At 38.2% G+C, this 17205-nt stretch overlaps 1 protein-coding gene across 2 annotated transcripts in view; it reads right to left on the reverse strand.

The window, feature by feature from the left end:
* Positions 1-1908: 1908 nt before the first annotated feature.
* Positions 1909-17205, reverse strand: part of dgcr8 (DGCR8 microprocessor complex subunit) — a 49154-nt gene continuing 33857 nt past the window's right edge. The window contains exons 10-14 of one of the 2 annotated variants that reach the window (XM_060843412.1): positions 13101-13201; positions 12446-12552; positions 7458-7585; positions 5698-5811; positions 1909-5331 (exon numbers count right to left, since the gene is read on the reverse strand). In XM_060843412.1, coding sequence (XP_060699395.1) covers positions 5248-5331; positions 5698-5811; positions 7458-7585; positions 12446-12552; positions 13101-13201 — 534 coding nt within the window. In that variant the 3' untranslated portion in view covers positions 1909-5247. Of the gene's footprint in view, positions 5332-5697; positions 5812-7445; positions 7586-12445; positions 12553-13100; positions 13202-17205 lie in introns of both variants that reach the window. The other variant, XM_060843411.1, reaches the window with a different exon arrangement.

The following is a 17205-nucleotide window of genomic DNA, read 5'->3' on the forward strand; positions in this document are numbered from 1 at the left end:
TCAGGGAAATTCTGAAACGGAGGTAAAGCAGAACCTTGCAGCCTTCAGAACTTAATATCAGGTTTTGCACTTTCTCTCATGTTCTTATCCCAACTGCTGCTACAAAGAACCTATTGGCATCCACTCACGGCCCCATTAGCAGCTATTGATTGTTCTAGGCGGACTTTTACCCAGACCCTGTTTTTCTTTCTGGGCTCCATCTTCACACCGTCTCCACATTTTCAGCCATATATTTTCTAAAATCGGTTCTAAAGAGGGGTCACTGAATCAAAAATATTAACTGTGCTTCTATTCATACAGTTTTCCCAGCAATTTTTGTTTTTGTTTCCCCTACTTATCTATAATGGAGTTCACATTAAATTTAAAACTAACCAAATAAATTAACATGAAAAAGGGGAAAGTGGGTCAAAGCCATTATGTCCAAGTCTTCTCTTGGTTCTTGAATGCTTCTGGGTTTTTGTAATTATTTACAAGAGTACCTGCTATTTATTTCATCACTCAGAACTTCTAAGCAGCTGTTGAACACTTCAATGCCTCATGGTCTAATTATGGTTTGCAGACAAAGATTGGAGAAATTGCAGATAATGAGAATTTTCAATGGATGCAGCAGGATATACACTGTAGCTCATTTGGAGGCAGTCAGAAAATGGCAGATGGAGTTTAAACTGGACAAATGTGAGGTGATGCACTTTGCAAGGTCAAGTACAGGTGAAAATTATAGGGTGAATGGTAGAACCTTTGGGAGTATTGACATGCAACAGGATTTGAGTGTACAGGACCACAGATCACTGAAGGTAGAAGCGCAGATAGATAACAATTTTAAAAAAGCCAATGACACACTTACCTTTATTGGAAGGTCAAATTCAAAAAGTCACATTACACCAGGTTATAGTCCCAACAGATTTGTTTCAAATCACAAGCTTTCAGAGCACAACTCTTTCAACAGGCGAAGTGGTCACCTAGCGTTGTGTGACTTTTTACTTTGTCCACCCCAGTCCAACACTGGCAACTCCACATCATTCATTAGAAGGATAGGCAAGTTAAGCTGCAGCTGTATAGGATTTTAGTTAGGCCACATTTGAAAGTGTGGTGACCAGAATTATACCCAACCAGAAGGATGTCGATGCTTTGGAGAAGGTACAGAAAAGGTTTACCAGGATGTTGCTTGGTATGGGAAATTTTAGCTATGAAGAAAGGATGCACAGTGGCTCAATGGTTAGCACTGTTGTGTCTCAGCCCCAGGGACCCAGATTCTATTCCAGCCTCGGGTGACTGTCTGGAGTTTGCACATTCTCTCAGTCTGTGAGAGTTTCTGCCAGGTGCTCTGGTTTCCTCTCCAGCCCAAAGATGTGTAGGGTAAGTGGATTGGCTATACTGAATTGCCCATAATGTGCAGGTTAAGTGGATGAGCCATGGGAAATGCAGTTTCAGGTGGAGTCTGGGTGGGACAATCAGAGGGTCATTGTGGACCTGGCCAAATGGTCCGTTTCCACACCATAGACATTTGATGACAAGAAAGGTTGGATTGACTGGAATGCAAGAGTTTAAGACCTGATGGAAATTTAAGGTTGTGAATGGCATGGATAGAGTGGAAAATATGAGGCTTTTTCAGAATAAGTGAGTTTGATGGTGAAAATGTAAAAATCTTAGCGAACTGCAGACTCACTGAGTAATATGTGCCCTAAGACAGAACTAAAGTCGGCCAGTGCTGGACCATATCCACCCATGTTGCATCTGAGTGACACACAGAGTGTGGAGTTGGGTTAACTATTTACATGCCAAGCAACCTTGTTAATGAGAAAAAAACTTCATGAAAAACCTTTCGGATTTTGGAGCTTTTCGGATTTCAAATAAAGGGTTGTCTACTTGTACAATGAAATGAAAATAAAGGACTAGGCACAGTACAGGTTTTGTAATGAATTATCAAACTTTATTGCTTCAAACTACAGAGCAAAAAAAAAAATACGTATCACACAAAATGGACTACACAAACATCCAGATGGCTGTGCAGGTTGCTGCAAGCATAGGTTGAAGGACATATACATGAAGCCTGAAAGTCACTTAAAACAACTGTTGCTGTGGCAACTGCATGCAATGTACAATTTGCCATTGCAGTACCATCTTTGCACTGCAAGTTCCCTGATCAGACAATTTAAAAACATTCCACATTAACCTAACATAAATTGCAACGATACAAATCTTATTTCTTGGCAAATTAGAACAAATTATCCATTCTGAATGACTTCACCCATTAACATTCCACCTTCTGAGAACTTAGATTTCTTTAACAAAATTTGTATTTCAATGCAAGAAACTTCATTCACCAGTCACAGGAGATTTCTTGACTGAATAATAAAGATGACAGAACTTTGATTTTAAGTAGACCACAGCCTAAGACCATAATCAGCGATGGAAGAAAATTGATCGGAGATGAGACGAGTGAATCAGTTTGTAAAGCCAGGGAAGCTGCAGTGCTCCTTCTCAACTCAAAATACACATAAGGTAGCAGGCTTCAGGTAAACCAAACAAATCAAACTTGAGAATCATTTTAATGAGAATACAGATTTCTATGTATGCTTCAATAATCACTGGAATTAATTTCCTTTATGCAAATGTGTAAGAAGTCATATCCAAAGCACTTCAAATCATACAAAATACCATTAGCTTTTCTGGAATAATTTTTGAGACATCAAGAACAGTAGTAATTGCAATTGGTTGACAGCTACATTTAAAGTGAGGTCAAGACCTCGAGTATTTGAACAAAACAAATGCAAGTTTAAAAGAAAACAGTTGCCTCTGACTGTGTTTCCAAATTTGATCAATCGTGTAACACGTGAACAACTTTCTTGGAGTGTTAGAGGGCGCTATTGCATGTAATCAATTATTTATTTTTAAAAAGTTTTTCTCCCCATTTTGAACATGAAATCTATTACATACTTGACATGCATTTAAGAGAGTAAACATTTTAGTGAATTCTGGAACTGATTTATCATGTAGTTACTTAATGAGTGTTAACACCTTTTCAGACTTATTGGTTTTTCTTCCTATAATACCATTTACACAATGATGCACCAATAAGACACAGACGCATGCTTAAAAAGATGAAACAATGCACTATGCCCTAACAAGATACAACCCATAATCACAAATAATTTTTGCTTCTATGGATTGAGAAAAGAAAAGCAGTCAAATTACAATCCTTTACTTCATGATTACCTTCTAGGCAGCAAAATTAGTTGATCGGTTTAGTTTTTAAAAATAAGAGCCACATTGAATATAATGTATTGAGAAGTTACAACTGATACACACAAATACCAATGTTAAAAAGGTACAAATCAATTAGGATGAAAGTAAGACAACTAGTTTTCATTTCAAATCACACTTTAGTTGATCACAAATGCAAATTCGCAAAACCACAATCTGACTCTCTCGCAGCAGCACTTGTGCTCATGTGCAAAGGCAAGAAAAGTTGCATTCAACAGAGAAAAATAGTAAACATTTAAAACACAAACTTCACAAAATGACAGTGCACAGCAGTTTAAATATAAGTTTTGTTCCAGCAGTTATTGCAATTTTTAAAATATTGTTTCTCCCTTTCTATGCCACTGTTGAAGCCTGCAGCAAGCATTAAAAAATTAGTCTGTCAGTTTGCATAAGACACTATTATTAAGCTTTGGTTCACATTACCAAGAGTGCACTGGAGCTAATCATGGTACTTTGTTTCCTTCAGGTTGTTATCCTGGGTTTCAGTGAGGTAAAATTAAGTCATTGAAAGGAAAGTCATTTTCCAACACAAAGTATAAGACAATGAGAACTAATTCAAGATTGTATATCAAAACCTCCAAATCTGCATGCCTGGTAATAAGTTAAACTATAAGTGGAGGAATATTATATTCTTTTTATCAATTCTACTTCTAACAGTAAGACAAATCAAACCTGTTCGTTTGTATCATTAATGATTTCTTCTACAAAAAAGACAGTGGGGCAGACTATAATTAAACAACAATGTACAAATGCCTACAACAGTTCCTACCAAAACAAAATACTGATTGAGAGTTAACTGTCCAAACTTGAAAGTTCGGGTCTTAACAGATAACTGCAAAGCAGAATCAGAAGAAAACACAGATAGCTGCAACTTCAGCTCTGATACAATGATTCCAAAGCTGACTATCAATTTGGCACACAGTGACACGACTGTCACAGAAAGAGACATTCTGTATTCGTGCCAAATGACAGAAGTGGAGAGTCAAACCCAAACACCACAAGTTCAACAGGATTGCGTAGTCTCAATCATGCATTACATTTACTGATACAGGATCCAGTTCTTTGACCCATTTACATATAAAAGTTATACATATTAACAGACTCCTATAACAAAATAGGAAGTCTCAACACAAATACTACAAAAAGCATTTAAAAAAAACATTTAATGTTCATGGATTGGAGACCACAATTTTTTTTGCCAGTTTTTGAGCCTTTCACTAGTGATCAGATTTTTTTTTAAAATAAAGGCCATTCAAAATACAAGCTCTAAAATGTTCAATATAAATCCATGGTTCCTAAAACCCCCAATTCATACAATCTCCACATAAAACACTGTGTTTCTTCAATGATGGTTAAGTGTCACTTCATTTAAACATGTAACTTCCTCTCAAATTGCCTTAATAAATCGCTTAAAATGTGTTTACAAAAAGAATGTCTCATATTAAAAGAAATAACTTAAGGTTTATCTAGTGAAAGCCATTTTCTCTGGCACCAGCTTGTAAGTAAATAATGTAAAGTTTAACTTTTTTCCGGGAGATTACCCGATAGGGTCTAGCTAACCAACAGATCAGTGCAGAATGACAATTTAATGACCATTCTGTAGCTGGAAGATTCAGGGAACTTATTGGGCTTTATTATCTCCCTTAAAATTGAACTGAAATTAAAATGTTCACAGGTTGAAAGGTCCTTTTCTGGGGCAACACCACCATTTGATGCAATTGCATTCTATTTTTAGCCTCGAGTCCTTTTCTGAAAAAGAGAGGGGTATGGGTAGTTCAATAACTCACGTTCATAAATGTTACCCTGTTGTTATGCAAAAACAGTAATGTCTAACTGAAGCAGTACTCAGTCAAACTGGGTTAGGGGAACCTTTAAACATGGTTGTGCATTCTGCAACATAGTATGTTCTTTATAAGAAGGTAACAAAGAAATGGTTGAGGATGAGTTTCTCCAGTGCGTTATTGCTCTCCATTTTGCAGTGCTTTACACATCAACAGTACAAAGGGGTTCGCTGCCTGGCTGTGCTGATTCCATTATTGTCATCTTCGGCTTCTTCCTCGTTTCCTCCTTCATGGAGCAGAGAAGAAAACAAATTACATGTACACACATGCTTGTTATTTTAAAAAAACCCTTATAAATTATTTTCGACCCCTTGAGGGTGCAGTATCAAAACTTTGTACTGTAGTTTGCTGACACTTATTGTCAAGGTTCATTCAAAGGGTAGCCAACTGGGTAAAGTACCAGGTTAGAATGGCAGGAGAGAAAGCATGGGAGCCAAAAATTGGCAAGACAAGATCAGAAGTACTAAACTTAAATAATATAAAACATAAATCCAGAGACATAGCTAATGGAACTATAGCACCTTAAACTATGAACTCTGCTCAGCCATCAACCCGACCAGCAATACACCCCATGCCACACAAAAATATTTACCCTATCCCGTGCTAATTTCTTCATTTCGTCTCGCAACTTGTTTAAAATATGTAGATTCGGTTTGTTCTTTTTGGCAAACTGCTGCAGTTCAATCACACTTTTATCAGACATTTCCTGTGTTAAAACAGGGGAAGCAATTGCATGTTAGGCAAGTCGTCTAAAAAGTACAGGCAAATATACCACCATTACTAAGACTTGGCATATGAAGGAAATGGTTTTGCCATCTGCAATAACAACAACAACCAGGTCTTGATCAGAATGCATTGGCATTCACTGGTACATTTCAGAAACCTTGAGTAAAAAAGGTGAAATACAAAACTTTACTCACTATGACATATCTTAAGGCATTGCTGTCATTGTCTTGAACATTAAAGGGTTCTCACTGGAAAATGAATGCAGAGCTTCCAAAAACAAAATCACTGGGGATCCTCACCCTATCAAAACTCAATGTCACTGAATTTCCATAGCAGCTCAATAAAGAAAATTATTCCTTCTCCTCATTGAATGCAAATCAAGGTCTAATATTAGTGACTCTCCTTGCATAAAAACATTTAAAAAGTCAAGTACCATAAATGCTCCATTTGACTAACATATTCAGTACTTTATTTAAAATGTGAAGCACAACTTTTTGGTGCTTAAAGGTAAATTCACCATCGGCTTACCAGACCACTGAGCTGCTCTCATTAGAGAGAGAGGACTGCTGGTGGTTGAACCGAAGGATCATCACACCTTAGTTTAGGGGAGAAATTGAGGAGAGTATTTCATGACAATCCCAGTCAGTGCAGGAATTGAACCCACAACTCTCCACATCGCGAAAATGCTAGCCTGCCAACTGAGCTAACAAATCCCCAATAGAGTATCCTATAAAGCAAGGAATCATCACCAGCAAAAAAAGCAACAGAATCAATAGCAGCATGTACTCCTGAATTAGACTGTTGTGCATTCAAACACCAATTCAGATGTGATCTCAGTCTGAAGTCCCATCTGTACAATAATACATTGAAGCTACATCTTTAAGACCAGCTATTAAAACAAAACTGTCTGCCTTTTTCAGGTGGACGTAAAGGACGCAACTGTACTTGTCCTCAAAGAAAACAGTTCTCTTGACTGTCAAATAAAGTTCTTCAGAGGTAAAGCAATTTATGCATAAACTGTATTTGCATACATCTAAACATGCGAACTAAACTGCAGAGCAACTAGTTAGCATTGAAGCCTGTTCAGGACATGAAAGCCAATCAAAATGATGAATTTATTCATTTAAGCACTTGGGTGGAACAAATGTATTTTTAAACATTAAATAAAGCTTTACTTGGTCTATCATGCAAGCTTTTCAGACATGTATTGTAAAGAAATTTGATAATCATTAGCAAAATAACAAATCTTCTGAAAACTCATAAGTAAAATACTACAACTGCTCAGTTAACTGGAAAAAAATATATTTTAATGAAATGGTGCCACTGGGACACAAAATTTACATTAGAAGGTTTATATCAGAAGGTTTGGTTACAGTGAAATAACTTCTTGGTAAAATAATTTCATTTCTCACTTGGAACAATTTCAGCAGCAATACATTTAAAACATTTTCCACCTCACTTTTTAAATAAAATGTTTGACACTCCTCTTAAAATTATGAGATTAGCACCCTCTTAAAAGGCTTATGTTGCTACAAAACAGAGCAATTCTACATCAAATGCAGTATGCCGGACCTGGATCCCACCCCGACAAAAATACAACATTCAATGCATTACCTCACAATTTACCTGTTTGACCATTTTATTGCTTTCCCTGCCGTACATGCGTAGTAGCGACCCCCAGTTCTTGACGTGAGGGTGTAGTAGTTGTAGGATTTTCTGAGATGCTAGCTGTTTGCCAACTCGTTTGTTCTTGCCTGCAAATTGCAATAGGTTTTAATTACAAGAGTTGACAAAAACAAACAGAAAATATATGATTTAGTTCCTGTCATATCGCCAGATTTAAACAGAGGTAAACATTAATGCATAGGTGCTAAGCTAATCCCCCCTCACCTTCAATACCGCAAGTGTGAATTACAGTACTGATTGAGAGATTTACATTTTATACAGTACACTTAGTTCAGATTGTATTTGCCCCTTATGATAAAGAAACTGATATCCCAATAAAGGCAATTAAAACATGGAAATAACCAGATTTAGTACTCAAAATGGATAGAACTTTAATTCAGCCTTCAAATAATCTTGGCAGTTCATGAAACAAAGAATTAAAATCGACTACTCTCATCTGTGATGGGAATCTAATCTAAATAGATAAAGCTACACTATTGAGAGACAACACATGAAAAGTCTTCAAATTGTTGAATTTAATTGCTAGGTTTTTAAACTGTGAAGGGCTCTTCCTTTGACTATCAGAAATATAGACAAGATAAAAGGTACTCTAATGTAATAAGGTACTCATCATTAACCAGAAAGGGAATACTACACCAGGAATCAGAATACCTTATAATAGGTAAAAGCTCAATTATTGTGGAAAAACAGAACTATAACGCCAGATTTCACAATAACTTCAATTTATTCAAAGTAGTACTATTCAAGCTACATCTAGAATATTGTCCCCTTAATTAAACAAAGATGTGGAGGAGCCGGTGTTGAACTGGGGTGGGCAAAAGTTAAAAGTCACAACAGCAGATTATAGAACAGTTTATTCAGAAGCACTAGATTTCAGAGTGCTGCTCCTTCATCAGGTAGTTATGGAGCAGGATCAGAAAACAGAATTTATAGCAAAACATTAGTGTCATGCAACTGAAATGGTATATTGAACAAACCTAGATTGCTGTTAAGTCTTCCAGCTTTTAGAATGGGTTGCAGGTTTCAGTTCATTAATGCATAAACCCCAGAACTTCTTTTTAAAGGCACCTTTGAGATAATTTAAGGTTTTATAACAAAAGGTGACATCTCAGCTCAGAAAATGCATTAAAGTTGTGAGGATAGAGTCTGTCTGTATCCCAATCTTGATGCAGACTGGTTGTATTTACAAAGTGGGAGGGCTCGCCAAAGGGAGAGTGAGAGAGAAAGAACGAGAAAGAAAGAATGAAAAGAAAAAGAAAAAGGTGGGTCACTTGTATTTTGACATGAACCCAGGTGAGGTCGCAACCAGGACCTTGGGTTCATGTCACACTACACGTGACCCCAGTACACTATGCACACATCCAGGTGCACAACCTCTCTCAGGCTTATAACTCCATCAGACACTCACATACACTTTACAGCTTGCACACACACACTCTCACGTACACTCTCTCTCTCTCTCAGGCACGAGAATTTGTATTTGCAGAATTTTTTTTGCCGATACATTCTATTTTGCTCAAAAAATACACATCTTCAGGCAGTCAATCCATGTAATATTTTGTAAATTCCACTTTGGAAATTGAACCAGTCTGACTCAAGACTGGGATAGAGTCTAACCTCACAGCTTTAATGCATTGTCTAAGCTGTCACTTTTTTTAATATAAAACCTTAAGTTATCTTGAGAACGTGATTTTAAAAAAATTCTGGGATTTACATATTAACGAACTGAAACCTGCAATCCATTCTAAAAGATGAAAGACTTAGCAGCAATCTAGGTTTATTCAATATATCATTTCAGTTGCATGACACTGTAATCTTTTGCTATAAATTCTGTGTCTTACGGTCCTGCTCCATAACTACCTATGAAGGAGCGGTGCTCCAAAAGCTAGTGCTTCCAAATAAACCTGTTGGACGAAACCTGCTGTTGTGAGATTTTTAAATACAAGCAAAGACACTGACATAGGAGGCAATCCAGAGCATGTTCATCAGGTTGATTGCTGGGTACGGAGGTATTTTCATGAGGACATGTTAAGTGGGTTTTCTAAACTCTAGTTTTCTAAACTAGAGTTTAGAAAATTGACAGTCAACTTATTGAAACGGACAAGATTCTTAGGGAGCTTGACAGGTTAGACTTAGAGAGTTGGTTTCCCCTTCTGGGAAAGTCTAGAGCCAGAGAGCATAATCTCAAAACAAGAGGTCACTCAGCTAGGACAGAAATGAGGAGGAATTTCTTCTTGGAGGTATTGAATCTTTGGAATTCTTTACCACAGAGAGCTGTACAGGCTAGTCGGTCAGCATATTCAAAAGATGATTCTTCAAGTCACAAACTTTTAATTACTAAGAGAACTAATGGTACGAAGGAGAGTGGAGTTGAGAATTATCAGATCAGCATGGCAGAGCAGAGCCGATGGACCGAATTACCTATCTTTGCTCCTACACCTTGTGTTATTTACTGCTCAAGGAGCTGCAAATCAGGGTTTACTTTCTCCCTCAAAGGCACGGACTCCTCATTAGGGTACACTGGTATTAGATGCTCCCTGGTAACTCACTCGGGTGGCCATTCTCAACATGCAAACAGTTCTTAACACCACTGACAACAGGTTTTGGCCCTCATATCATTAAGCAGAAATGAAGGTCTCTTATCATGACTCCAGCATCAAAGTGGCGATACTACATCTAGAGTTTGGTGTACAGTTTTCTCTTTGCAAGGTTTGTAGCTCAGGCTGAGGATTAGGGTGCAGGTTTGATATCCAGACATTTCATCTGAAACGTCTGGATATCAAACTTACAGCTCAGCAAGCAAACCTACATCCTAAAGTTTTCTCTTTATAGGAGTTTTAAAAAAAGTCTTAACAACTAAGATTCACTTGAATCATTCCTATTATGAAGGAATCATCTATCATCTTGAGAGAAGTTGGTATTCAGTGGAATTCTCTTGACCAAAAACAGTGGAAGCTGGGTTAGAGTTTATTCAAGGCAGAGTCAGATGGACATTTGACAGTCAAAGGATTCCAGGGTAATGAGATGGAAGACAGGAAAGTGGAATTGAGATCAAAACCAGATTGGTTAAAATCTTATTAAATGGCAGACCAGGTCCAAATGGCATCTTCCTGTTCTAGAGAACTATTGCATTCGCCAACAAATTTTCCCTTCTATACGCCAGAGATTCTGAAACTGATTGTAGTAACCCTTTCTTACCTCGGACAACTTAATTCAGAGGGCTGAAATCTAACTGGTCTGAATATTTAACTATTCAATATATAAACAACAAATCAAGAGAAATACAAACTGACTGCACCATGGCAATCAAACAATTACAGGTATTTACTTACATAATTTGCACAGGCCATTAGGATCATTAATGAAAATACATAAACAACAAGTTTAAAATCTCCCATATCACAAACAAGTACCCTGATTTGTAGCCATCATTCATCAACAAATTTGTACACATCAGTATTTGAGAAGACTAGATTCCATAATTAAATGGTTTAAGTGAATACATGGAATGAACATTTTAACAACAGATGAGGTCACACAAGGAAATAGTTATAGCTCCATTAAATGCTGTAAGTTTTTAATGAGTAAAATGTACTAAAAATATATGATTTTACTGAAAGGCAAAACCACAAAAATTTAAAAACAGAATCCTTCAAAAATTACAAATGAACAGCACCATTCTCTCACTTAGTCGCAATAGCATGTTAATCAGGTGGAAACTAAAACAAAATGTATTACAAAATAAATTAAAAGCAGGGAAAATTAAAACATTCAAATATTAGGGAAACTAAAAAATGCTGGCAGTGTAGCAACAAAGAAGAAGAGTTTATGCTCTTCAGATGCTGCCTGACTGGCTGTGCTTTTCCAGTGTTACATGTTAGTACACTGTCGCAATGAGACCAGAAGATTAATACAAGAAACCCTTTAATCAGAAACCCTCAGGGCCAGCTGGTTTGCGGAATGTGGAACTTTTTTCAGATTTCGGAATAAGTCACAGCTTAATGGCGAAATGTAAAAAACCTTCGTGAACAGCAGACGCCCCGGTGAGTGCTACAAGCCCGGAGACAGAATTGACACCTGTCAGTGCTGGGCCACACTGCCATGTCACATTTGAGCGATATGGGTTGACTGGGTATCGGATTGGGTTAACCTCACGCCAAATAACCTTGCTACAGAAAAAAACAACTTCATGAAAAAAATTTCAGATTTCGGAGCTTTCCTGATTTCAGATAAAGGATGGTGTACCTGAACACGAACACTGTCAAAGTGTGCGATTTAGAAATTGTGCAAGCTACTGCCTAATCAGTATAAAAATGAAATACTCAATTACAATGCAGCACCGTAGCTTACTTCTGAGGGGCCTTTATGAAATTTGAGTTGCTGCAGTTTCATAGCAGCAATTAATGATGAGTATTAGATATTCTACTCAAAGTCATACAGAAAGAAAAAATTCAGAATTTTGTACACAACAGTATTGACTATGGTCCTAAAGAAAAGCACCTAGTTAATAATAAGCTTCATTCAGTCAGCAAAGTCCTATTTCAAAAACCAGAGATGCTGTTGCTTGGTCAGATATTTTAAGATGAAATCAATCACAAGTAGTGAACATATTAATGAGTGCGTACCCACAAATGATCAGAACGAATTAGTATTTCCAACTATACCGACATTGTGAAATTATCATGCCTCTGTCCCCATCTATGTCTCCCAACAGGCAGCTGGGCATGGAAAAAGTGCATACAGTACTGCCTTTCTAATCAATGACTTAACTACCCAAAATATACCTGCATTCAATACAGCTTGCTGAAATTAATTTGAAATCATATTTAAAACTAACAGGAGTGATTTTACATCCATCAACTTTGTGGAGAAAACCTTATAGGATTCTGGACATAAAAAACTAGACCAATGTTAATTTTGATACTTACACCAGCCTCTCACTGTGTGCTTGCCACAGGTCATGACATATTCACTTTTCTGGTTTTTACCAGGAATTACCTCAAACTTGATGCTTGTGTCGCCCATTCCATGGTTTCTGAAAATTAAAATACTTTCTTTCATAGTGCTTCACATAAACAGACTTTAATTGTTTCATTGCTGTGTTTATTAAAGTCAGACACACTGGTAATATGTCAAGAATGTGGAACATAGATGAACAATGTCCCCTCAGATGCAACTCCAATTTATTAAGGCTGTGCTTCAATTCGCCAGTACTGAAGGACAACATGTTAGCTAAGTTTTGCAAACAGAAGGACAGGGAGAGAAGTTTTCAATGAATGCACGCGTTCAGAGTTGGAGGAACTGGCACAGGACAACTTCTGGAATATGGAGGTTGATGAAGTAGAAAGCGAGGACAGGGGGAACCTGGATCTGGAAGGGAGGCAAAGTTCTGAGAACAGAGGGCATGTTGAGAACTTTGAAAATGTAACTGATAAATTATTAGTGATGTATAAAACTAAAGATGAAACTCTGACAGAAATGCATGCATGGAATTTAAGTGATCTTACATGAATGCTAAAAAGCAAAGATATCAGCAAGATTACAAGAGGAGATGACATGAAAATCTTCAGCATTTTGGCTTACCTCTTAAGGCACTCATGAAGAATTTGATATGGTGACAAGAGTCCAGCCTTATTGGTCAATTCATATACCCGTGAATCCTCAATACTGATGTGGTTGAAGTACTAAAATAGAAAGAAATAAATACCAATAGCGAACAAAACAGAGTCTCATGTATTTACTACAAACTCGGAATATCAGCCAATACTGTTCAACGTGTTCAGTTGTAATTTGCCATGACATGTAGACACTAGATGGCAATGTTGAACTGTACGAAATGTTTTTTTTAAAAAAAACAGAGCAAAAAGACAACTATGCAAGGTTGCAGAGATGAAGTTCAAAGTGGAAATGATACAAAGGTTGAGGGTTATATAGGGCTAGTTGTGCTGTTTGGAGAAGGAGCTACTTCCCATAAGGTAAACTAAATCACAAGTTCCCTGATCTTGCAATTTCACATTTCCTTTAATTCGTATGAACTGCAGGACTGAACAACCTTTGAACTCCAAATCAGCAGCTGAACCAAGTCATCTCACATGCAATGAGCTAAAACAAAAGCTTTAACTAGTTCAGTGTGCACTACTGAGTACATCAGTTCACAGGCTCCAATTGCTGATGCACTCTGCTCGATGATCACAATAATCAAGATGCTGAAGCTAAGGTGGCAATATACAGGGACAAAATGGAAAAATAAAATTAGCCAGCTTTCTGCTCTCAGTCGCTTTCTGATGACCTCGTCTAGAGGACAAACACATGATCTTCTACCACAGCTAACACTTGCGGTCTAGTTCAATTGTTACTTGGGGAAGGCATTCAAGGGCATCCAGTAGGTGTGAATAACCAATGGCTCAAAGCCAAATGTGCAGGGAAGTGTGCAAGGGAGAAAACTGGTAATTCATAACTGGTTACATTAAAACGTCAATTGCTGGTCTAGTTTCCCAATGGCAACTTTAAGCAAAACAGTTCCTTAAAATGCTAATTATTTAAAGGCTAAACTTGTACAGTGACTGACATAAGACAGCAACATTCTTTTGTTTTATTTTTACACAGGATAAGGGTGTCACCAGGCGGAAGTGGATACTGCAGATGCTGGAGATTAGAGTCAAGATTAGAGTGGTGCTGGAAAAGCACAGGAGGGCAGGCAGCATCTGAAGAGCAGGAAAACCGACGTTTTGGGCAAAAGCCCTTCATCAGGAATGCCACTGAGGGTGTCACAGGCAAGGCCAGCATTCATTGCCCATCCCTATCTGTCCAAGTTCCATTTTAGAGACAACCTTACATTGCTGAGAATGGGGTCACATCTAGGCCAGACCAGGTAAGTTTGGTAGATTTCCTGCCCTAAAAAAGGACATTATTGAATAAGAGGCGTTTATGACAATGAACAGTGGTTACTACCATGTGAAATTATTGTAAATTTGCACGGAATGAGAATTTCACCATCTGTCATTGCAGCATTCGAATACATGGCCCCAAAACATTAGTCTGGGACTCTGCATTACTTGCTCAGTGACCTTACCACTGTCATTGACTCCTGAAAGAATCCATAGCCTTGTACTAAACACGCAAGCTTGACATTAGCAGATGAAATTAGTTTTTGGTATACTAGGGAAAAGATGCGTTACTTGACTTAATGTATCAGGCGCTACACAAAACCCATTTTCTGGCAAATTTGTGGACATGTGTTGCTGTCACTTAAAAGTAAAATGTCAGCCATCAGTTAGCAGCATTAGTGCATGTCACAGAATGGAGGGACACGTATTTGAGCCATTGTTCCACCAGGTTTTGTACCTCACCTACATCCACGTCTCTAAAGTCAAAAACTCAACAATTATGAAAAATTAGATATATTGCCAGATCTAGATAGTGAGAGGAATTCCCAAACAAGCAAGTTCTTAATTTCTGAACAATCTCTATTTATACAGGAGCATAAATATTGAAAGGCCCAGGTTCAAGTCCCACCTTCTCCATAGGTGCAGAATAACATCTCCAAACAGGTTCATAAGAAAATATATAATGCATTCTAAATCATTTGATGAACACTGAAAAGTAACAGAACAGTTAGAAGAAATTTTCAAAAGGAAGAAAGGATGAGAGAAATAAGGCAGAGTAAGCTGCAGAGAATGATGACAAGAAAGCTGCATCAACAGCATGAGGGCCAAAGGGCCAGGCTGATAAGTTGTTTGAAATAGGGAAAGGCTAACTCAAGAAAGAATCTACAGTAAAAACATGGAATCCAATGCATCAGGATCATGAAGCCATTTAATGCAGATGGAATTTAATCCATTCGTTTTCCAAAAAAACAAGTAACTTTCGCAAATACTTGGAACTTGGAAATATCAATACCAGAAACCAAGAAGGTGAGGATACTTTTAGCAATGATAATTCAAGATAGAGTCAGTCAGTTGAGGATTAATCAACAAAAGCCAACCTGAACTGAGGGTGAATCATATTGACCTGATTTGGATATTTTCTACTGCTGCTGATGTAATGTATGTGGACTTCCAAAAATATATCTGATGAAAGTGCAGCAAAACATACCCAAAACTTTATTAACAGAGAAGCGAAGGAATAAAACACCGTTTTAGTTCAAACTGGAGTATGGCATTCTTCTATTCCTTTTCATTGAATTTTTTCATGGAATGTTGTGGTTCTGTTTGGCGAGCTGGGAATTTGTGTTGCAGTCGTTTCGTCCCCTGTCTTGGTGACATCCTCAGTGCTTGGGAGCCTCATGTGAAGCGCTTCTGTGATGTTTCCTCCGGTATTTATAGTGATTTGAATCTGCCGCTTCCGGTTGTTAGTTCCAGCTGTCCGCTGCAGTGGCCAGGTCGATGTGCTTCTTGATCGAATCTGTGGATGAGTGCCATGCCTCTAGGAATTCTCTGGCTGTTCTCTGTTTGGCTTGTCCAATAATAGTAGTGTTGCCACTATAATAGTACTATTATAGGACAAGCCAGAGAACAGCCAGTGAATTCCGAGAGGCATGGCACTCATCCACAGATTCGATCAAGAAGCACATCAACCTGGACCCAATATACCGGCCACTGCAGCGGACAGCTGGAACTGACAACCGGAAGCGGCAGATACAAATCACTATAAATGATGGAGGAAACATCACAGAAGCGCTTCACAGGAGGCTCCCAAACACTGAGGATGTCACCTAGACAGGGGACGAAATGTCTGTAACAGATTCCCAACTCGGCGAACAGAACCACAACAACGAGCACCCAAGCTACAAATCTTCTCCCAAACTTTGAAATTTTCATGGAATGCCTACAGTGTGCAAACAGGCCATTTGGCCCAACAAGTCCACACCGACTCTCTGAAAAGGCACGCCACCAAACTCACCTCCCTTACCCTATCCCAGTAACTTTGCATTTCGCATGGCTAATCCCCCAACCTACACATTCCTGGACACTACGGGCAATTTCAGCATGGCCAAACTACCTAACCTGTACATCTTTGGACTGAGGGGAAACCAGAGCACCTGGAGGAAACCCATGCAGACGTGGGGAGAATTGAACCTGGGTCCTCTATGCTGTGAGGCAACAGTGATAACCACTGAGCCACAATGCCGCCCTAATGCGGTGCCACGTTTTGGGAAATTTCTGAGGCAGGAGTTTCTGGGGCTAATTTGGGAGACACATCCCAAAGAAGAAACATAACGGGGAGGACCAGACAAGAGGGGTCAGGGACAGCACAAAAGCAAAAGAAAAATTCCTTTAAAAGTTAAAAAAGTTGTTGCTAAAATGGACCGAATGTTTCAAAGCCTTGAATGAAGCGTAAACATGCATTCACACTGGCACACTTTCAGGCAGGTGGAAATCATCAAATGCAAAAATTTCCAAACACCTCCCTAAACCTGCAAAAGAAACACCAATGTCCACACATCTATTAAGGAACCAACTGAAAATCTCAGGAGGAATTGAGGACATTGCTACCAACTGTGCAGATGAACTTCACACCAACCAGCAGAAGTCCCAATTAACCAAAGGAAAATCTAAAATTTAATATTAGAACATAGAACATTACAGTGCAGTACAGGCCTTCGGCCTTCGATGTTGGTTCTACAGGTCGCGCAATCGGATACCTTTCTATCCTACACTATTCCATTTTCATCCAGATGCTTATCCAA

Source organism: Hemiscyllium ocellatum, chromosome 24, assembly GCF_020745735.1.
Source record: "Hemiscyllium ocellatum isolate sHemOce1 chromosome 24, sHemOce1.pat.X.cur, whole genome shotgun sequence".
NCBI classification, from domain to species: Eukaryota; Metazoa; Chordata; class Chondrichthyes; order Orectolobiformes; family Hemiscylliidae; genus Hemiscyllium; species Hemiscyllium ocellatum.